This window comes from Eulemur rufifrons, chromosome 12 (assembly GCF_041146395.1).
Source record: "Eulemur rufifrons isolate Redbay chromosome 12, OSU_ERuf_1, whole genome shotgun sequence".
Lineage (NCBI taxonomy): Eukaryota > Metazoa > Chordata > Mammalia > Primates > Lemuridae > Eulemur > Eulemur rufifrons.
The window spans coordinates 7,966,192-7,988,882 of NC_090994.1; the positions used below are offsets into that span (position 1 = coordinate 7,966,192).

Genomic DNA, 22,691 nt, shown 5'->3' on the forward strand with positions numbered 1-22,691 from the left:
AAGGCCTTTTTTTTTTTTTTTGGATTGGTTTTAAATAGCCAAATAAAGAAAGCTGAGGGCTGTGAGAGCAAGATGCAGGAGCTGGTTAGCGGGAGCGAGAGGCAGCATGCTCGGTGAGCAGAGCTTGCGTAGAGGTGACCAGGAGTGCGTTCTAGTTGGGATGTTGGCATGATTGTGTGTCTCTCCAACATGGCACTCCTGCCCAACACCACCCCAAAGATGACTGCTCAGGTGGAAAGGCCTGGGCTAATATTAAACTACGACTTCTAGAAGAGAGGGAAGGAAGGAGCTAACTGGGCTAAGATCTGGCCTTGCCACCGTGCCTCCCGGGAGGCAGTGGGCCTAGTACAGAGCTGGTGAGAGAGTGGGAGGCAGATTCCTGCAGGCTCACCTGCCTCGCGTGTCTTTGCATCTTCCCTGATGCAACCTCCAGCTGGACTTTCCAAACGGGTGGTTTTTTTCCTCATTGGCCACAGCCCCAGACTATCACATTCTGGGATTTACAAGTCATTGGCAGATGCTGCAGATATTAAATGTTGTTCAGGCATAAGCCTGGGAGGCCGAGCCCCATGCTCTGTCCCTATGGGCTGAAGTGGGCAAGCCGTTTTGTTTTCCCTTCTAGAAGCGGGTGGCAGTCACTCCCAGGACCTCAGGCCCTCCCTGAGGGTGCGATGAGTTCTGAGGGGACTATACATCCAGGAGTTTCTGTGACTCCCTTGGGGGGAAGCCCTTTGAAGGCCTGGGTGCACTGTTGTCTCCAGCGAGAGGGACAACGTTCAGGTGTGAGTTTGAATTTTAAAATGTACAGGATGCTTGGCCAGCTTCTGGGATATTGGGCTTCATCTTAAACTAGCAAGCATAGAGAGCCCTTTGTTAAAAAAGAAAAACGTGTGTATTTTAGTGTTTCAAACCTTCTCTTCTCTTTTGGGACTAAACTCCTGGGAAAAAATTCCTAACCCTTGTGGTTATGGAAGGGATTCCACAGCAGTGAAGTAAGGGAGGAGTTATGCCTGCGTGCATGTGTTTTCTGAGAGGTCTCCGAGCAGCCTGTGGGCTGGTTAGCTAGCGTGAGCACTGGACGTGTGCCACAGAAGGCTTCCCTGCCTGCGCCAGCTGGCCCGAGGACAAGAGCGCTGGGAGCCCGGCTCCCCCTCACGTACACAGTCCATCTGACTCATGGCTCCTTGGGGTGGGGCCCTGGACGTCCAATGTGCACAGCACCAGGCGGGCTGCGCCCCAGGCCCTGCCCCGTGTGGGTCACCCTCAGTACCAGGCAACGTATGGGGCACAGTGTGAGGGCAAGAGCTGCTTGGAGACCAATGACCACTGTGAGCCTGGAGCACAGGCTGGGAGTCAGAACCCAGTTTTCATCCCTCCTTAGCTACTCATTGGCTGTGTGAATGAGGATAAGTTGCACAAGCTCGCCAAGCTGTCTCGTGCTTTCACCATAAATGGTATAGCATTTGCCGTCGTGAAGGTTGTCGTGGAAGTTGAGTGAGGGAATGGATGTGGAGCTCTGTGCACGGAACCAGGCATGCAGCGAATTGATATTTGGCGAGTGACGCCCATCGTGGTCGCTATTCAAAGAGGAGACAGGCGCTGTGGTTGGGGTGTGGGGAGGAAGCCAGCAAGGTCCACGGAAGCTGTGTTTTGTTGAATGAATGAATGCATGAGGTGGATTCAAGCCTTACAGACTGGAAAGGAGTTGGTTCCTTGGAGGGAGAAGAGGAGACGTTCCAGTTTGAAGGAATAAGAGCAAAGCCCATCCTGAGAGCTTTCTTAAGGCATTGGAGGAAACAAGACCCTTTTGATGTTTCCTCCACCACACAGACACACACTCCCACGGACGCACGCTCCTACAGATACACATTGACACATAGTCACACAGACACACACACACAGACACACTGACACAGGCACACACTCCCATGGACCCACACTTCCACAGATACACACTGACACATACACACACACACATACACACACTGACACATACAGTCCACTCATACCCACAGGATGTAGAGACATACTCAGACACACGTGCCACCACACACAGACACATACACAGAGACACACATGACACACATGCATGCACACACATCCTTGCCACGTGCACATCGTCATGCACACAAGTACATGCAAGACACACAATCCCAGAGACCCACATACGGAGGCTCATATAACACATGGACACAAACACACACCATCATGCACACATACAGAAACAGAGATGCACATACACACACCATCACACACACACACACACACACGCACACTGAATCGGTGGAGGAATGCAGACAATGACACCTGGCTCTAGCCCTTTCTCTTTTCCTGGCTGCATTGCCCCCACCCTGGATCCCCCCTGGCTGCCCCTCCAGTCATATTTCTGCTGAGGGGCCTGTCCCGGATCAGGGCAGGAACAGGCGCAGGCTTCTTTGGCCATTGGGTTGGCGCGTGCTGGCCTCAAGCCCCGTGGTCAGCGTGGCCCTTCTCTGCAGGGTCTGCTGAGCCCCCCTAGCTGGGCCTTCCAACTTCTGTGGCAGCAGGAGCCGAGGGCCACCTCTCCTCTTCAGCGAGCCTGCACTGCCGCCCCACAGCAGGGGAAGGGTCCGCAAATGAACAAGGTCGGCAAACCTGCTCTCCCGCAAAGCCGCGTGGCCGGTGCTGCGGTGGCGGTGGCGACGTTCCTCTGGCGTTACAGTCTCGGGCTGGAAACCAGCCCAGCTCCCGAGGTGGAGAGGGGCAGAAGGGGGCTGGCCATGGGCCGGGTTGAGGCCTCAGGCCCTTTCTTGGCTCGTCCCTGTCCACGTGTCTTGGTGGCACGAGTCCTGCGGCCTGAATGAGGGCTGTCAAGGATCCAGGATCCAGGCTGGAAGACATAATCCTGCCATTGGCAGCTTTCCTTTCGCCCTGCGTGGAAAGGAAGTGGAGCCAGATGCCAGCCCTCCAGGCCCACATACCTTCCACCGCCTGGCAGGGCTTGTGAGGCGGCACCTGGCTTGGGACCCTGAAGCCGGCGGCGAGGAGGTGTGGATCCCTGGGCTCCCAAAGAATGGCTCTGTTCAACGTGGTGGTTTATTTGCATCCTGGTTGGACAGGGACAGGCCACTCGGGTCTCTGGGCTCCTCCCTCCAGCCCTGCTGGGACCAGCTCAGAGTGTGTGTCTCCCACTGCACCGCACGGTGGTCCCCGGGAGGATACTGGAGTCAACTGGTTTTCTCATCTGTAAAATGGGGATGACAGTAGCCATAAACCACCACAGTAGAGTGTTTGAGGATTGAGTAAGAGACTCACAGGAAGCACTTTGCACAGCCTCAGCGCCTGGTGAGCGCTCTGCGGTAGCTGTCACTGTCATACTCTGCAGTGTGTGGTATCCGAGGGTCCACTTGAAGCTGGGACAGTGAGGGGGTGGGGGCACAGGTGGAATCGGTCCTGCAGGGTGGGGGCATCTCACTAAGGATTGGCTGTTACACAGGCAGCAAGGAAGCAGTCAAGGGACAGGTTAGATCTGTGTTGCAGAAAGAGCTCTCTGGTGGCTGGCCCTGCGGCCGACGGCTGGAGGCAGGGACTCAGTCTGGGACTGTTGCAAGAGCTGGTAATGGCCCCACTCGGGCAGGGACAGGGGCAGAAAGAGGAAGGACTGGCGTGAGAGATTCCAGAGGGAACATCCAGAGTATTTGGAGACTGCTGTGGCGTTCCCTAGGAAAGCACAGAAAGTGTCGCTGCCAGGGAACCCCCCCATCGCCTGTTCCTCTTGCCCAGCTTGGCCTCTTGAGGCCCCCTCTCCTGCCAGACCCCTGGGACTCAGGCGTAGGCATGATGCAGGGACATTCCAGCCCCCTGATGAGGGAGGAGGAGAGCCCACATGGCAGGGGGGCAGGCGCCTTCCTCCCTTCCACCAGCGCCCCCAGCCTTCCTGCACCTCCTTCCGAGGGGTCCCGCCGGTGAGTCCTTCCCGACACTCATGCCTCCTTCCCTCACTGCCACAGAAAGAGGGGTGGGGTGGGCGTGAGAAGGGGGCTTTCCAAGAGGCTCAAGGTGTTTGGAAACTTTTCTTTCCTTGCCCCAGCCAAATAATTGTCCCCCTCCCTCTCTCCCTGGTCCCCAAGCCACTGTCAACTGCTAGGCAGTCACGTGTCCCTGCGCTCGTGCTCAACACTGAGGGCCTCCGCCTCCTTTCTCTCCGAGCCCTGCCCCTTCTCTCGGGCCTCTGGGGACTTTTGAGTGGACGAACGCCAACTCCTCGGGTATGAACTAGTATGCAAGGTGGCACCGCCTGCTCCAGAATATCTGGGGCCCATCTGCCTGAAATTCCAGTTTTACTGAACAATTAGTGGGGGAGACACACAGAGACACACTGAGGCATGCACACACATGCTGGGAAGTCAGATGCAAACTCTGAATTCAAAGAACACTTTCTCTCTCATGCTTTTATTTTGAGCCGTGTGTGGGAGGAGGCTGCTGCCCCCAGTTCTCTGGGCTCTTCTGCAGGCTGTGGGAGGGGCTCCCAGGGTTCTCCAAGTCTTCTCTGACTCCTCCAGGTCACCCTGCTCCCACCTCGGGCCACTGCAGCCTCACTTCCTCCCACGCATAGCTCTTTGTAACTATGGTGAGGGCCCGAGCTCACAGGGAGCACCCTTAGCCCGTGGCAGGGCCTGGGGCGGAGGCGGGACAGCAGGGTGCCTGGCCTGCAGTCCCCCAAGGAGGACTGGCTGCCCGGCGCCTCCCCAGGAGGGGAGGTAACCCAGAAAGGTAACCCTCTCCTTCCATGCCTCCCCCTCCCCAGAACCTGAACATCCAGGTGGAGGACATCCGCATCCGAGCCATCCTCTCAGCCTACCGCAACCGCGCCCCGGTGACGGAGGGCTACGTGGAGGTGAAGGACGGCAAGCACTGGAAGCAGCTCTGCGACAAGCACTGGACAGCGAAGAACTCCCGCGTGGTCTGCGGCATGTTTGGCTTCCCCGCCGAGAAGACATACAACGCCAAAGTGTACAAGTAAGGGCACCGCGCCACGCGGGTGGCTTCCTGGGCACCTGCCCTCCCTGCCGTGTCAAAAGAGTCGGCCCTGGCGGTGGCCTTTCTGCGTGCGGCCGGTTAGCGAGCCTGCGCGGAGCCCCTGTGCTGGGCCAGGCCTGAGTTCACGGGCACCACGTGCCATCCTTGCCTTTGAGGAGACAGACCCTAAACCCCGGAGCACGCCAGGGGGTGGGTGCAGCAGAAATGAGGCACGAAGTGCTCCCTGCCCAGGAAACCCCACCTCGCGTGCTGACACCCAGCTCAGGGACCGCGTGGGCCAAACAAGGGTGGGCAACCCCCAGGCCGGGCAGGGCAGAGACAGCACCAACTCAAGAAGACGTGTTTACTTGCCCTTAGCGAACGATGATTCTGTGAAATCTGCAAACTGCAGCAACTGTTAGATAATTGAGAAACTGATTCATTCAGTTCACTTCATCCAATCCCAGTTAAATCTGATGATGCTTTTATGATCTCCAGGGTTAATATCTCCCAGGGAAAAGAAGGAGACAGTGAGGGGGGGACTTGAAGACATCCAGCCTGAGGGGTGTCCAGTGAAAGGATTTCGGCACCCCAAAAACTGGTGGCTGGGGTGTGCTTGGCAGTGGGGTCTTCCTGTGTCCCCTTCATCATAGTGGGAACACCAGCTTCTGTTTACTGAGTGCTTCCCGTCTGCTGGACACTGTTCTTGGTCATTTAATCTTCGCAACACCACTAGGAAATCAAGGTCTGTTTTTGAGTTGAGGACGCTCTTGGAGAAAGGTGATAAACTAGAAAGGAGCAGGTCCAGGCCTCCAGCACAGTGTCTAGCTACAGGGTCTACACTCCTGCAGAGTGTAGACTCACACACTGCCTTGTTCCTTCCAAATCAGAGAAAGGAGAGAGGGGGCTTCTGAGCCAGGAGGCTGGCTGCAAGCCCCGGCCCTACGTCCTCCCTGGGCCTGGCCCGGCCAAGGTGGGCCAGACTTAGGTCCAAGCCTTCAGCCCACCCGAGGGGAGTGAGTGTGGCCACACAGCTGCCCAGCTGGTGGGCTCACAACACCTCTGGGGTGACCTCGATGGTGACTGTCACCCCACCACCCCCAGATATGGCACAGACTTGACCTCTCTGCTGGCACCAGGAGTCCCTGCCCACTGAATCCCACCAGCTAACTCCTTTCCTGGTGACACCTTCTTAGCTTTTCCTACCAATTGGAGCCAAGAGAAACAAAGCCCTCCCCTGTCAGACTTCCCAGTGGGCCGGCCCCATCAGTGTCCCCCGCCTGGCCACAGGCCTGAGCCAGGCACCACGCTCCATATTCAGATGGAATTTAAAGCCATCATGGCTTGCAGTAGCATTGGCCTGTGCAGAGTCCTTCTCTGCTTTTAAGGGGGTGATCTCAGGCCAGTTTTGGCAGCTGGGCCCTGGCTAATCCTCTCTCCCACCGGATTTGAAACCCCCTTCCTGCTCCCCACACCCCCACATCTGTGGTTTTGCCTTTTGACAAGGGGGGAGGAAAAGGCTCCCACGGATGGGAGGCAGCCACAGTGCTGGTCATGTGTGGGGGAGGGGAGAGGATCAGCAGAAGCTGCTAGAAACCGGTCCCTCCTGCAGACCTCTAGCTGGAGACGAGGGGCTGCCTGCCCGGCGCAGGGGCAAGAGGTGTACAGCCTCCTTGGCTTGTCCCTGTTGTTTTGGGGTAATCTCTGTGACCCAGTTGACAGCTGGGCCTGCGTGTGTCCCAAAGAGAAAGGTGCTGGGAAGAGGTTCTTGCCTTGGTGGTGCTGCCAGGGGCTGAGGTGACAGCGAGCTGGAGGGATCTGCCAGCAAAGAGCCAGGACTCCCAGGGTGTGACCGGGCTCAGAGGCCACCAGCCCGGGCCCTGGGGCTGCACAGGAGGAGATGAGACCTGGAGGGCAGTGGGCTCAGGTGTGGCACAGCCCACTCGTGTCAGAGCCTGCGTGACAGCCAGGCCTGCTGCAGGGAGGGCTCCCCACTGCTGGCCCCACCCGAGGGCCCCACTGCAGCTCTGACCCTCCTCGGACAGCACTGCCCAGTGCGAGGGCTGGGGCTGGGCTGGCCTGGGGACCGAGCTATCTGTGGGCCCTTCTCAGGGGCTGGGGACCAGTTTACAGATCCGCAATCTCTTGAATAGAGGGGACGCTGGGTCCGCTCAAGGAAAAACCTTGGTGCACAGCCAGAACTTGATCCTGTTGCTCTTCCTCCCAGCTTTCTCCAAAGGGACGTTCCGCCAAGTTGACTGTGCTCTGGGGAAAAGGAAATGATCAGACCTTCAGAGACACTGGACACTGTTCTGAACTGACACTAATTCCAGGAGACCCAAAACATCACTGTAGCCCACCGTCAGGGCAGGGACTTGTGGAGTTTTAGCTCACGTCCGTCTCACAGTGGGCCCAGTGGGTCCCCAGACCCATCCCGTGGTGATTTTCCCAGTTCGCGAAAGCGTCGATGGAATAGATGTACTCAGCAGCTGGCAGCATCCCACAAAATCTGGCCTTGGCTGGGGGAGAGCCAGCAGGACTGTGCATTGTCCGTTGAATCGGTCCAGCTCAGCGTCCCTGCCGCTGCCCAGCCGCAGGCCCTGACACCTCTAGCAAGCAGGCTTCCCGCTCGGCAGAAGGCCGCCCCCCCCCGCCCCCCCACCGGCTCGCGTCATCCCGCTAATGTCCGGGTCTGGAGTGGGCGGTAGGCAGCCCTGGATCGGGCCTCAGTCTGCAGCCCTGGGTCTCGCTGGGATGGGGGCAGGTGGGCTGCGGCTCATTCCTGGGGGCTGATGTAAGGGAGGTCCCGGCTGCCTGGGGACGGCAGGCCCAGAGCCTCTGTTTGCTGTGTTTGTTTGCTGTGGGCGCTGTGCTTTCTATTCAGAGCGCAGTAACGTCTGTTCCTGGAGAGGATGCCATTCATTGACAGCTGGAAGCAGAAGGGTTTTCCTGAGCCAAGGCAGGCGGGGAGGTCTGACCAATCCTCGTGCAGCCGATGTTCCCCCAGCGTGTTCTCCCTATCGATGTGGGGACATCGCGGGGAGCAAGCTGTAGGCTTCCAAGTTCAGGGGCCTTACAGGAAGTGGGGAGGGCTGGCAGTGGTTCTTGGAGTTGTCAATGGTCCTCCTGTGCAGTTCTCTGCTCCAGGCCGCCGCTGTGGGGAACACGCACCCCCTGCGATCACAGGTACACAAGAATCCTTATCGGTCTCCAGTTTTGGCTAAGGAAAGGCGATGATGGCGTCTGTAGGATTTATCTCTTCTCTGCGTTCACGTCCCACCGGCTCTGAGACAAGGCGGGTGTTCCCAGGGCTGCCCGGGCAGCAGGGATGCAGCACTGCGCCCGCCCTTCTGGGCTCGGTGTCACTTTACCAAGTAGACTCTGTTACTGCCTCTGATTTGGACACGAGGAAACTGAGGCACAGTAACCTTTCCGTTAACCAATGTATTACTTATTGGTTGGTTATTGTTTTAGAAAAATACTTTGAATTACCTTGATCTATGTTCTGCCTTGAGAAAAAAAAAAAACATCAAAAGCAATGCTTTGCAAGTGTCAGAAATGCAGGCTGTGAGCTTCCCTAGGATGTGCTGTGGCGACAACCCCAACCTCATGATTTCCCGGGTGCCAGGGTCTGTGGCAGTTTCGGTACTGAGATAGTCCCCAGCACTCAGCAACTGTACTTTGATTCAGCAGATGGAGTCATTTACGACTGTTCTCATGGCTTCTTGTTGGATTTACACCTTTAATCTTGTGTATATCTCACTGGGAGAGCTTAGACATCAACTTCTCCTGCTCATTGATGAAGGAAATGGGGCTACGGGATGACAGCAACCCGTGTTGAAATTATTTGAAGTCAGGGTGACCAACCATTCTGGTTTGCCTGGGACTGACGGGTTTTCTGGGACCAGAGATCCCTTTTTGCGTTTTGTATTTATAGGCGTCGTTGTGATGATCGTCATTATTTCACGACACTGAGGTCGTCTTTTCTCTCCTGGAATGGAAGCTGTCTGAAGGCAGGAGGCCATGGCCACGCTGGGGGTCCTTCTGCAGTGCCCGGCGTGGTGCCCAGCAGGGACCTCGCCTGTGAGGCAGGGCTGAGCTCCAGGAGCAGGGACAGTCTGTCCTGCTCTGCCTCGTTGCAGGAGGAATCAGGGTGGGTGCCAGGATGCCCTGGTCAGCTGTCCCCTCCCGCCCTCTGCAGGATGTATGCCTCGCGGAAGAAGCAGCGCTACTGGCGGTACTCCATGGACTGCACGGGCACGGAGGCCCACATCTCCAGCTGCAAGCTGGGCCCCCCGGTGTCGCTGGGCCCCAGGAAGAACGGCACCTGTGTGAATGGGCTGCCAGCTGTGGTGAGTTGTGTGCCTGGCCAGGTCTTCAGCCAGGATGGACCATCGAGATTCCGGAAAGCCTACAAGCCAGAGGTGAGGACGGGGCAGGAGGTGTGGCCACTTGGCATCTGTTGAGGGTGACGGGGTATTGAGTGAGCAGGCAGGGACCCCCAGGAGAGAGTGAAGAGAGCCAGCCCCAGCTGAGGCCACCTCGCTGCTTCACTCTAACACCAGAGTCCCCTCTGTGGAGGAGGAACACCTGGGGGAGAGGGGCACCCCGTTACTCGTCATCACGGGCTCTTCGTGCACTGTCTGCTGACCTTGTACAAGCAGACAAGTTGGGGGCGGTGGGACAGGGCCCTTGTGCCCCTGCACAATTCCCAAAGGACACTTGGAAATACAGTGTAATAGTCAAAAGCACAGGACATCAGCTACAAAAGTCTTCAAATATGTTTGGGTTTGTTTTGCAACAGAAGGACGACAATTTTAAAAACCTTTCACCGATGTAGAAAACTTACCATTATCATGTCTAAGTCTTTGGTGCATTAGTCACATTATACTTACGTAAACCAGCACCCCTGTGTGTGTGTGGGTTGGGTGTGGGTGGAGAGATGTAGATGTACATTTCAACTGACTGATTTCTCAGGACAAGTGAATTATCCCAACCAGAGCAGGCCTGGCTCACCCTCTGAAAAAGAGAAAGTGCCCTATTCTGTCCTCCCTTTCTTAGCTTTTCTTTTTCTATGTACTCTTTTTTCACATAGCCACCAAAGGGTCTCCGGGATCTGTATGTTCTGGAAACTGCTAACATCCGGCCCGTGGGTGGGAACAGCTTGTGGGAAGAGGAGCGGGGGAAGGAGAGGTACCCCACATGCGGGGCTGCTGCCCGGTGCCAGATAAAACCGTGGTACCTAGTAACCGGCACCTGGGCAGGGGTGTGTTCCAAGTCGGCTCTGACCAAGCCAGGGGTGAGAGGGAGCGGAGGAGGGAGAACGGCAGGTGGTGTGCAGCCAGGTGTGCCAGCCAGGTGTGCCGGCCAGGTCCAGGCAGTGGGGCAGAAGTAGCAGGGGCTGAGCTGACCGTCCCCCCCAGCCACCCCTTGTGCCCCCCTCCCTTCCTCCCCTCCCATCTTAACCCTCTGCCCTCCCCAATCTCCCCTCCCACCAACCTGCAGACCTGCTCTTGGACAGGGCGTCATCACAGTCCTCCCACGGGAAAATGGAACTAGGGCAAGAACCAGATAAGCCACACTGGGTGCCTCTTCCGAGGCTGGGGGTATATTTGTACTAAAGTCCGAGCCTTAAGTGAAAGGAGTGAAATGGATGCCTGGAACCCAGCCCTCCTCAACCAGAGGGTGAGGGAACTGTTTGGAGTGGCTTCCTGGCAAGGCCGACCCCTGCTCAGTCCCCTCAGGGGACCACACTGTCATACCTGTGCACACAGGGCATGCCTGGCCAGTGCCACTTCCTGGCTCTCTATTAACGAGCCCCCTGCCCAGCCAGCACACCCTCACTTGCCCCCTGCCGCGTGATCTGATGGCCACATCCTCTCTGCAGCCAAGCCTGGGCCTCTGAGCTTCCCTCGTGTGTCATCCAGAATACCAGACCCTACTGTTTTGGAATTCCTCTACTGTGCGGTTTAAAGCAGAGGAATCAAGTTCATACCAAACCAGTTAGAAAAGAGTGAGCCGGCCTTACGTCACATTTTCCTTTGGTTTCTGTCTTCCCTCCGGGGCCAGCTGACTGTGCCTGGCCACTACCGGGCTGGGGCGGGGTGATTTGACACTCCGACTACGTTAAGCTTGGGTCAGGGATAGTCAGCTCCATGGGAAGGGGCCCCTGCTATCAGCTAGACAGCTTGGGGAGGGAGGTCACAGTTTGACAAAAATAGAGGCTGGAGCCAACAGTTTTACTCATTTTGTTTTTAAGCTAGAATAAAAGTTCCTGCAGACACTGAGTGTTTTGCTCCCACTGCTCTTCCTAGCGCCAGGGTCAGAGCAGTCCCTGGGATCTGTACATCTGGGTGCTGTCCCAGCACCTCGCCTTGCCATGGCCTCCCCAGCGCGCAGGTGGTGGGGGAGAGAGATGTGGCTGAGGGTGGAGAGACAGGCTCTCGTTTGACGCCTTGTGTGGCTAGCGGACAGCAGTGCTTGAAAACACTGCCTCGTCCTGGCCATCGTGGTGGGGTGAAGGGAGCCATAGGCTAAGGGCAGCAAGGCCAGGGTAGGCAGTGACTCCGGTCTGATCCAACACACGTAGAACAGCTGCACGGTCGCCCTCACTCCTCGGTTTGGAGTTGAATGAGAGTCAGCAACAACTCAAAGCCTCGCAAGCTTCTGAGCCTCCACCAACACATACACACACACACACACACAGATACATGCATGTGGCCTGCACACACACATACACACATGTGCACACATGCATGCAGACATGCACAGAAACTGATGCAAACCTGGGAATGTGGAAGGTGGAGTCAAGTGATCCAGCTCCTGTCTTGCAAGACACTATCCACTGGGGTCTTAACTCCTGTGGACTTCAGTGCACCCCATAAGGAGATAAAGGCTTCCAGGCTGTGCGTGGGCATTAGTGGTATCGAAACTGTAATCCTCCACCCTCTCTGCACATCTGGTGGGGCTGCATCTTCTGAAGAGTCAGCCCATTTGGACTTGGAGTAGAATCCGAGGGTGGCTAGGCGTGCACCTACCTCTGGGACAGACCAGAGTGAGGCTCCCCTCCCTGCGGCATCTGTCCTCTGAGTCACGGCCGCGTTAGGGCTGGCTGTCCAGCTCCCCGGCCTCCCATTCTCCTGTCGGCTCCCCACTCCTCTCTTTGCTGTGCCCCGCAGAACCACTGCAGTGTGGTCTACTTAGCGCTGTGGGGTCTCCCTGCAGTGCTAGACTGCAGCGCTCTGCATACACAAGGGAGAGTTATGAGCCATTTGGAATCTGCAGGCTTTGGGGGGAAGGAGCTTCTTTCTACAGCTCTAATGCTGGAAGCTCTGGAGTGAGGGGTAGAGGGAAGCGCTGTGGTAGGATCCTTGAGCCAAGCATGGGTTGGGGTGATGAGTGATGAGAGTCCCTGACGTGGGGGCTGCAAAGAGAGCTTGCACCAGAGCTGACTCAGTAGAGCCCCCCTCCCCGACCCCACAAACATGTGCCAGTCAAGCACAGCTCAGCTCCCAGACCGAGTGCCTAGCCCGGGTGGGGCGGTGAGGAGGGGACGGGGGCACAGTGACAATGCCAGCTGAATGTGCATCAGCTTCTGCACTTAGCAGGACCGTGTGTCTCTTCAGCAACCCCTGGTGCGACTGCGAGGTGGCGCCAGCATCGGGGAGGGCCGCGTGGAGGTGCTCAAGAATGGAGAATGGGGAACCGTCTGCGACGACAAGTGGGACCTGGTGACAGCCAGTGTGGTCTGCAGAGAGCTGGGCTTTGGGAGTGCCAAAGAGGCGATCACTGGCTCCCGGCTGGGGCAAGGTAAGGAACGAGGAGGCCGTTGGGGGCCTCTCTTCACGGGGAGCTCAGCACCACGGGCCCAGGCCTGGTGGGCGGCCATGAGCGCTCAGGGCCTCCTCCCTTTAGCAGCTGCTGCCTGGGCGAGAATCCCAGGCCTCTTGCCAGTCAGAGCTGGAAGGGGCCTTAGAAAACATTGAATCCTCATTTTATGGATTTGGAAGCTGAGGCCCAGAGAAGGGAGAAAATGGCCAAGGTGGGCCGACATAGCAGCAGCCAATGAATACTCCAACGTAGGTGTCCCAGTTCCTAACCCCTTGCTGTCTGCTGCCCCAGGGAAAGTCAGGAGTCTCCGGCCCTTTCTCCAGGGGAGGATCTCGGAGTCCATGAGGCTGAACCACCCTGGACACAGAACCAAATACCATCTTACTTTTCCATCCTGGTGCAACCCCGCAAACATCCTCTGCCCGACAGCGGAGAGAGGGAACAGGATGTCATCAGACACTAATTGAGAAAGGGCCTGGTTTTCATCAAGTGTCCTGAACAAATCTCTCATGTGCACAAAGAGCAGAAGCACAGGGGACTTTTAAGTGGGTCCCTTTGTTGAAAGCAGGGTTGTAACCATGAGACACAGAACTGATTGCTTCCCTTCCCCAATGCCCGCGAAGACCACTCCCACTTGCAAGCCCTGCAGGAGGAGGAGTCTCCGCCCCAGACAGACTCTGCAACACAGTGAGAGCCCAGCCCTCCCCTGGAGAACTGTGGTTTGGGCAAGGGAAGCCAAGTCATTTCCTGGAATCCTTTCAGCACAGACCAGCAGGGAGGCCACTGCGGACATGGGAGCGTGGGCTGTGGCTGGGAGCGGGTGGGGAGGAAAATGGGCTGCGGACAGGGTGGGTGTGTATCTTGTGGGGAGAGGAGGTTTCCACACTGTCAGAGATGGGGCCATCACCCCTCAGAAAGGAATGTGTGGTGAGGTCACCGATCACAGCCTGGAGGAGGTAATAGTCCTCAATCGCCCAGGGCCTGATACCCCATGCAGTGGTTTCCTTGTGCGAGACTCCAGGATCCTGTGTTGAATTTAACCCCCAGCTCAACTGAAGAGCACAGAGCTCTCATGTGTCTAGAAGTGGAGCTTGTCTGCCTAGTGCCATTGGTTGGCTATTTCTCTAACATGCCTATGCTCCAGCCCGCAGCAGGGCAGCCCTTAAATGGCTCTTGAGATTGGAAGGAGGGCAGCTTTCCAGTGGCCTGGAGAGAGTTCTGGAATCCTAGATGGTACTTCCAGGGAGGACTTCAGGTTCTTAGTCCAACAGATGAAGAATTTGAGGCTCAGGAGAACAAGTCTGAGGTCACTGCCATAGTTGGTGGCAGTGTAAGACTGAAACCTGTCTTCCAACTCTTAGATTTGGGCTTCTTCCTTGAACCCACCTTGGCCCAGTTCTGTTGACACCAGAATCTCTCTCTGCCTCTGTTCTCTAATCCGTTCAAGCTTCCTGGGTGTGCACTGATGTGTGGGGGTCGGGGGTGGACAATAGCATCACATAGTGCCACCTGGCAGCTTCCATTGTGCCACATGACAGTCTTCTTCCCCTGGTCACCAAGCTCCTCAGGGTCCCCAAATCCATTTTACTGATCAACTGATGTGTCAGTGTGTTCTCTCAAGGCCTGCAGGACAAAGACCACTCACTCTGAGGGATAAACAAGCCCTCAATGACATAGACATTCCATGTATCATGGGTGTGTGCTGTGTGACCTAATTATTTCACTGCCCAGAGTAGCCAAAGGTTTCCAAGGGCCCACAGAACTCTGGGAGAAAATGCACTTGGCATTTTTGATGCTGTCCTTGAAAGAACCGTGGATGATTTATCACCTTCTGCCATACTGGGCAGGACCAACTCCAGTGGGCAGGAAGGGAAAAGTACCGCATTCACTGTCGGGTCATAGAGCAGACGGGGTCAGGCCTTCCGTCCCGGCTCCTACTGACGGACCAAGTGACCACGCTCACAGCCAGGGAGAGGGAAAGGGCAAGGGCTGGGCATCGAGCAATCTGAGTCCTTGGCCCGATGGGCCACCTACGTGCTTGGTGACCTTGAGCAACCTTCTGGGCCTCAGTTCTTCACTGTAAAATGAGGTGGCTGGATTAACGGTGCCCGAGGCTCTGTCTGGCTGCAGCCTCACGGGGACTGAGCTGCCTGTTCGCACATCACTTGCCCCCAAGACTGAAAGCCATTGTGTCTTTTATCTCTGTGTCCTCAGTGCCGAGTCTGTGCCCAGCACATGGTGCTCCAGAGATGTTCATATTGTAAAGAAGGAAGAAATGGATGAATGCATCCCAGTGGCATAGGCAGGGTCAGCTGGATGAGCACTTGGTGAAGAAGTTCCAGTGCTAGACCAGCGCTGTCCAATAGAAAGATTGCATGAGCCACATGTGTCACTTTGCATTTTCTAGTAGCCGCATTAAAAAAAGATACAGGTGAAATTAATTTTAATAATATATTTTCCCAGTATATCCAAAATATTATGATTTCAACATTTAATCAATACAAATGCTATTAATGGGAATGTTTGCATTTTTTTGCATGTGTGTGCTCAATCTTTGAAATCCAGCATGTATTTTACACTTGCAGACATCTCGGTTTGGACTGGCTGCATTTCGAGGCTCGCCAGACACACGTGGCCGGTGGCTACTGTATTGGACAGAGCAGCTCCTTTAAAACCCTTTTGCACGAGATCTGCAGTCAGAAAGACACGTGCAAGGTTATGCCACGCATGTAAACTGAAGCACAAATTCCTTGAAGCAAAGCTTACCTTTACGACACGCAAAGCCCGTGATGTGTCCTATTCTGTTCTCTTGCGCTTTCTAAAATCTGATTATGACCAGCTTAGTTGACCATTCAGCCCACTCAGAGGCCATGACACTGCTCCTTGAGGTTACACGTGGCTCTTTCACAGCGCCTTGGTTCTGCTCCACGCCCTGTGGTCACCCGGGCCAGGGTTTGTGCGTGGGGGAGCAGAGCCGAGGTGGGGTGGGGAAGGCACGGTGAGGAAGAGGGATTCGGGAGGCAGTCCAGAACCCAGGAGCAGGTAAAAGCTGGAGGTCAAGGGTGCAAAATGTGAAACCCAGTCTGCAGAAGGAACTGGGAGCCCACGGACACCATGGGCAGGCCACAGGTGGACATCTGGTCCAGCGTCCTTTAGCGGCCTCTCACCCTGCCCTACAGACCCGAGAACTGGGTGGGGCAGGGAAGTGATGAAACACTGGGTCTCCCCTCTCTGTCCCCTGCTCTGATGCGCCATGGGAGCGCCTGTTTCCGGGGAGTGGGTGGAACACTCCAGGGCCTCGTGTCTGGGTAGCCGAGAGAGCCACGCAAGTTTATATAGAAGTCGGGCTGGAAGGAGACTGACCGATAGTGGAGTCTAGAGCACGTTAGGTGCTTGAATTAGCCTGTCCTGTCCTGTCCTGCGCTGTGATCTCACAATCCACAGACGCTGATTGGGTGCTTTGGGGCTGGATCCGAGAATGGAAGAATTCATTGATTTTGCAAGCGTGGATACTTGTGGTTTCTGCGCTGCAGGGGCTCACTTCGAGTGGGAGAAACAAGCAGTACCCTGGATCGGGGGTAACATACACGAACACATAGGTGATGACGGATAGGAAATAATGCTGATAAAAATACCCACCACCTACTGGGTCTGTGGTCACCTGACATACTCAGTCTCATTCCTCATAATCCCAACCCTGCAAAACAGATATCACAGTTTCCCTCTGTGGATGAGGAAACTGGATTTCAGAAAGGTGTCATCACTTCCTAAGAACGCATCACCCGCAGTCTCCAGTCCTGAGGCCGACTCCAGTCTCAGGCTGACTGCCCGGCTCGGTGCCCGCTGAGCGAGAGGTGTGAAAAGTAAATGCCAGGGAGGTTTGGGCGGGGGTGAGGTCATTCAGACCGCACCTCGGAGGACAGATTTGAGGTTTTCCTTGAAGCCAAGCTTCTTAGACAGGAGGCAGGAGACAGGAAGAGCTTCCCCAGAGGAGGGGGAGAGCACGGGCGTTTGCACCAGGTCAGCCAAGCTCTTTCCCAAGCAAAACCTTCTTTTCCAAGATACAGTTTTCTCTCCTGAATGAGCCTCAGAAACTTAGCAAGGTCACGTGCTGGGTCAGACTGCCTGGTTTGAATCCTGGCTCCCCCATTGGGCCACTTAATCCTTGGTCCCTCAATTCTGGGGGTTTGCTGTGAGGATTAAATGAAGTTAATATAAGCAAGTGCTTAGGATAGAATGCAGCACATAGTAAGTGTTCAACTAAATGAGACTTACTATCATCATCCTTATAGTCACCAGACAAGCTTCAGATCTGGCTGGGTCCCAGGTTGCTGCCTGGTTCTGAGACCCAAGAGTGGTGGCACTGGCCAGCTTCCAGAGCCCTGTGTGGGATCTGGACTTTGTCACAGCCTTTCCACTCTTAGTCCTTAGTTTCTTCCAGCCATCGTCACCGATGTGTTTTTATCATTTTATAAAATTCCAAGGAATTGGAAGCTTCAGCATTTATGAATTTCCAAGGAAATAGAAACTTGGCTCTTAACCTACTCATATGGGTTGATCTAGAAGTTAATTTTTGGTCCTCAGTAAGCCGACATATTGGCTGTCTCCAGAACCCTCAACAGGACTGAGGGCCCCTCCTCTGGGCTCCAAAGCACCTGCTGTGACCGTCACCTTTATTACTGACAAGTCTTTGTGTAAGTTCTGCCTCCCCAGGGCCTGGGAGCTCCTCAGGGCAGGGCCTGCCTTCCCCATGCTGGGTCCCCAGCACCTAGCACAGAGGCTGACACGCAACAGGCGCTTGGGGAAGTCGACAGCATCCCTGTAGGCCCCACATGGGCATTTCCTGTCTGCCACATGCTGGCTGGGAAAATATAAAGGGAACCAGACAGGGTCCCTGCCCTCGTGGGTCCTCCAGCCTAGTGGGGGAGACAGACATTCCACAAATAGCTCCCTCCATGAGGGGGCCCATCTTAGACTGGGGAGGGCTCCCTGCAGGGTGCATGGGGAGCAGGGAGGGAGAGAGTCCAGGTAGGGGGGCGGCGAGGCTCAATGAAGGAGCCAAAGGAGCCCTGTGTGGCTGAGGTGGGAGGAGTGGTCAGGGCCGGACAGAGACAGGGGCCCTGGGGCCATCTGGCAACAGTGGATCCCGTGCACTTTTCCTGGCGTGAGTGAGAAGCCCCGGGAGGGTTTTCACACAGGCAGTGACGTGATTCAATAGCCATTACAGATCTCCTGGGCTGGTGAGGGGTGAATAGATGGGCACACACACAGGGGCTGATAGGGTAGTGTCGTGGAGGCAGAAATGGGGGGAAAGCACCCGGATTTTGGGGGAGTGAGCAGAACGTGGGAAAGGGGGAGGAGGTGGTCCCAGGGATGACCTCTGGGTTTTGGTAAGAACAAGGGGCGGGGGTCAGAAGTGCCCTTTCCCCAGACAGGGTGGGCTGGAGGAGAACAGACTGGGGAGATCCTGATGCTAGCCCTGGAAGGAACGAGAACAAAAACAGGTGCCCCTTCCAACAAGCTCACCCTGAAAGGGAAAGGGGGGTGGTCAAGGGTGGGACACAGTAAAGGTGGGAGGTTTTGGAGCGTGTCGGGGTGTGGAGGGTCAGGACCCAGCAGGAGAAGGACAGGTGGAAGAGGCTTGGGTCGCCAAGCTGATTACGAGAGGCAGTTGGGGGAGTTTTGAGATTGGGAGAGGCATGTTCTTATTGTCCGGGACTTTGTTTCCAATTCGAGAAAAAACCTTCAGAAGCTTTCATAGCACGTGTCTGTGTTCCCTCTCCAGGGATCGGACCCATCCACCTGAACGAGATCGAGTGCACAGGGAACGAGAAGTCCCTCATAGACTGCAAATTCAACGCTGAGTCTCAGGGCTGCAACCACGAGGAAGATGCCGGCGTGAGATGTAACATCCCTGCCATGGGCTTTCAGAAAAAGGTGAGTCTGGATGCCTGGAGGGGACTGACGCGGAGGGCCCAGGAAGCGTGCACCAGCTGGCCTCACTCCCAAGGAGTCTAGAGGGGGTATTAGGGTGCTCTGAGATGGACTCAGAGAGTGTATGGGTGCTGTCACTAATGATAGCGTCTGCAAATGTGCCCAGTAAGGATACATCCATGTAAGTGCCACCCTCCTCAGTGGCAGATGTTGCGCACCTGCTGTGTGCTATGCCCTGCTCTGGGACTCGACATACGGTGTGATGGCAACTCAGTCATTTCTGTGGGGGATGCTAAGTCCATAGCTCCTGTGACATGAGGGACCCCAACTCAGACTGGGTTGGGCGTGTGCGGACCCTTTCCCAGAGGAACGCAGGTGTAAGCACAGTACAGGAGTGCTGGGTAACCAGAGGGAAGGAGAAGGAAACCTTAGCAGCATTAAGACCAGAGACACACCCCTCCCTTCCTGAGACAGGGCCCCTAAAAACCCACAGGGTGTCCTGGCTGGGGTGACCTTGCCCACAGGGGGAGCCAACAAGATGAGGTCTTCCTTGCTGTGCACGAGGTCTATCCAGTCCTATACACAGGCCCAATAAATGCTTAATGCTCCTACTGAATGCTCTTCCCTGTGCCATGAATTTGGTCAAATCTGTGTGACACCCGGCACCGCTGGTGCGCTGCGTGCTTGTTTTTAAAACGAGCAAATGAGGACACCTCCGGGTTCAGAGTGGTTCCCCAGCCGGGCCCCTGCTCTGACAGCAGTTCTTGGCCATGGCACCAGCAAGCCAAAGGCACCACTGAACCACTTGGCCACAATATGCCTCATGCGATTCGCCCCCCAGCAGAGCTCAGCTAAGCCGTGCGTTCGCTGGCGGGTGAACAGGTGACGCCACGAGCCCTGGTATGCTGGGGACTCTTCACTTCAGACAGACTGAAGTTGGACAGAATGAAGTACCTCGGCCAAAGGAAGTGACGTCTCCCCGAACTGTTTAATGGTCGGTAGAGCTGAGCCAGGCCGGGTACCTGGTCATGCCGCAGAAGTGCCACCCTCCCAACACAAACCCCCTTCCCGGGGGCCCCAGGCTCCAGGAGGTGTTCCGTGCACTCAAGCATAGGATGGGAGAGTTTTACACCTGGATTTGTGGATTCTATTCCCCGGGAAGAAAATGGGGAAAGTGACCCATGAAAGACACTCCTGTGGGGCTGCCCCAGCTGTCCTGCGCGGGGGTGGCCAGCTGCTGCGTGGTGCACGGGGCTGCAGAGGGTGTCGGCAGCAGCACTGGGCGGCACCAAGACTTGGTCCCTTAACTACGTACCACAGCCTGGGTGGCTTACGCAGCAGAAATTTGTCTCCTCGAAGTTCTAGAGGCTGGAAGTCCAAGATGAAGGTGTCGGCAGAGTTAGTGTCTCCCGAGGCGTCTGTCCCAGGCTTGCGGCAGCCACTGCCTTCCTGCTGTGTCCTCACATGGCCTTTCCTCTGTGCACTCGCATCCCTGGTGTCTTCCTCTATTCAGAGGACACCAAGATCAGACTAGATTAGGGCCCCCCCATCTGATCTCGTCTGACCTGGATCAGCTCCTTGAAGGCCTTAGCTCCAAATACAGTGGCATTGGAGTTGGGCTTCAACTTACGAATTGGGGAGGGGGACACAGTTCAGTCCGTGACAGTCACTCACTGGTTGATTACCTAATCAATCTCCTGAAGGAGTCTTCAGTCTCCACTGAAATAGGTGAGGGTCCCCCCTGCCCTGGTCATTAGGAGCGGGGCTTTCCTCCCGAGTGGCCCGTAAAGGCGGCAGGCTTGGAACCGAGTGGTCTCGCTCTCCCAGCAGCGGCCAAGCCGCATTTCCTTCCTCGCCGGGAGAGGTGCCGAGGCAGGAGGCCCGGGAGTGGCAGGTGGGTTTGCGGTGAGCTAATCCGTCCAGGGCCGCACCCTCGATGGCCTCCAGTCCACCTCTGAACCTCGGCCTGGCAGCAGGCCCGAGCCCTTGTGTGGAATGTGAGTCGGAAAGGCCCCTGCCCCCTTCCGGGGCAACATCTGGGTCGTGTTACCTCCCCTCTGCCTCTCCTGCTCCAGAAATAGGTGCCGGCAGCCAGCCACAACATCATCACAACAGCCGCAGCCTCGCCGCCCTCCCCTGGCTGGAGGTGCTGTTTTGTCTGTTTGTTCGTGCTCAGAAAAACTGAGCTGGCTGCAAACTTCCCTCCCGTCTTTAAAACCCCACACTGCTGCCACCGAGGACCAAAGGAACAGGAAAAGGGAACCGCCAGGCTATTTTAAGAGACTTTAAGGATTGACCTTCCCGGGCACCCTCATTGGGTGGCGAGGTCGGGGGATGAGGCCAGAGGCTCCCGGCTGACCCCAGGTCTCTTGGGATTCCATTGTTGCTGGTGAGGTCAGACCACCTTCGTCAGCAAGCTGGGTGACTTCCAGGGTGCTGGTGGCCGGGTTGGGCATCTGGGAATGGTGAGACGTGTCTTGTGCCAAGTCTGAACCTCACGGCCAGCCACTCTGTGCACTGCGGTCCTCTCTGGAAAATGAAAAAAGCCCCTACCTCCACCCCGCCTTGCATGAAGTGCCCAGATTCCTTCTAGAACAATTGAAGCCTGCTCCCTGTCACACGGGCCTCTCCAGGCCTGGTCAACCCTGGAGAACCACGGCAACATCTTGGAGCCTTGGGAAGTGCCCTTGGTGACCACGTTTTCCTGGCCCCAGAGTCAGTGTGGCAGCCAGCCACGCTCTGCACGCAGCCAGAGCATCTGGGGCTCGCCTTGGCTTCAGGACCCCGGACAAGGACACTGCTCCATGGCCAGCCAACTCAGGGGAGGACCACACAGGTGGCAGCAGGCAAGCGGGGGGGAGCCCTAGAGACAGGAGCCGTCACACAGACTTAGCCACCACGAGAACAAGGGTCCTCCAGGCTCCTCCACCCTCATCTTTCATTGACCTGGGGTGACAAAGCGAAGTCAGTTTTTGTGAGGCAGTGGCAGATGTAAGGGGCGGGGAAGGGAGCCGCCTGCCCCAGGTGACACCACTGGGGACAGATGTTAAACTACTTGTAAATTAGCTTAATTAGAATTGCCGTGAATGCTGGGAAGGAGATGTGTAGGGAGTCACAGGGTGCGTAGCTGGGCACTGACCCCAGTCAGAGGAGGTCTCATTGGTGTGGAGTCTGGAAGAGGAACAGGGAGCAGCCAGGCAGAAGGGCATGTGTGTGCAGTGGGCTCTGGCGTGAAATGTGTCACTTACCATGTGACACAGCCAGGAAAGTCGGGCAGCCACGGGAACGGAAAGGCTGGAGGGCCTGGAGGTCAGAGAGTAAGGGCGAGGGCGACGTGCAGTAAGGCTGGAGAGGAGACTGGCACAGCAAGGGGAAGCCACTGGGGGTCTAAGCGGGAGGATGGCATGAGCAGGTGTCTAAACATGACTCTGGCCTCTGAGTAGAGAATGGATCTGTGACAGCAAGAGGTCCAGGAAAGAGGCGAGGGAGCGTGGGGAGGACTGGAGGGAAGAGGACAGGGTGTCGGGGGTCGTTCTTCCATTTCTGGCTTGAATAACAGGATAGATTCAGGATCCCAGCAAGCCACAGCCTACAGGCCAAACCTATCCCTTAGGCCTGTTTTTGTAAATAAAGTTTTATTGGAACAAACATGACCATGCCCAATCATTTATGGGGAGAGGGAAACGATGACAAGTTCGGATTTGGGATCTCCTCCGAGACGCCAAGCAGAATTGTCAAACAGGCTGGGAGGGTCTCAGCAGGGATCCGCGGGACAAGCTGAGAGCAGGACCTGGACCCAGCCAGGCAGGCGCTGTGGTGAGGAGAAAGGGCACAGGGAAGGGTCTCAGAGAATTGTGACACTTCAAGGCCCCTTGGTCACATCCTTCCAGGTGCCTGGTTGGAAGAGCAGCCCCCACTAATAGGCTCCT

General features: G+C 56.2%; 1 protein-coding gene across 1 annotated transcript in view; it reads left to right on the forward strand.

Moving 5' to 3' along the window:
* LOXL2 (lysyl oxidase like 2) overlaps nt 1–22,691 on the forward strand; it is a 52,820-nt gene that overhangs the window by 15,800 nt on the left and 14,329 nt on the right. The window contains exons 3-6 of the mRNA XM_069484849.1: nt 4,787–4,998; nt 9,200–9,422; nt 12,624–12,807; nt 18,614–18,765. Coding sequence (XP_069340950.1) covers nt 4,787–4,998; nt 9,200–9,422; nt 12,624–12,807; nt 18,614–18,765 — 771 coding nt within the window. The remainder of the gene's footprint in view (nt 1–4,786; nt 4,999–9,199; nt 9,423–12,623; nt 12,808–18,613; nt 18,766–22,691) is intronic.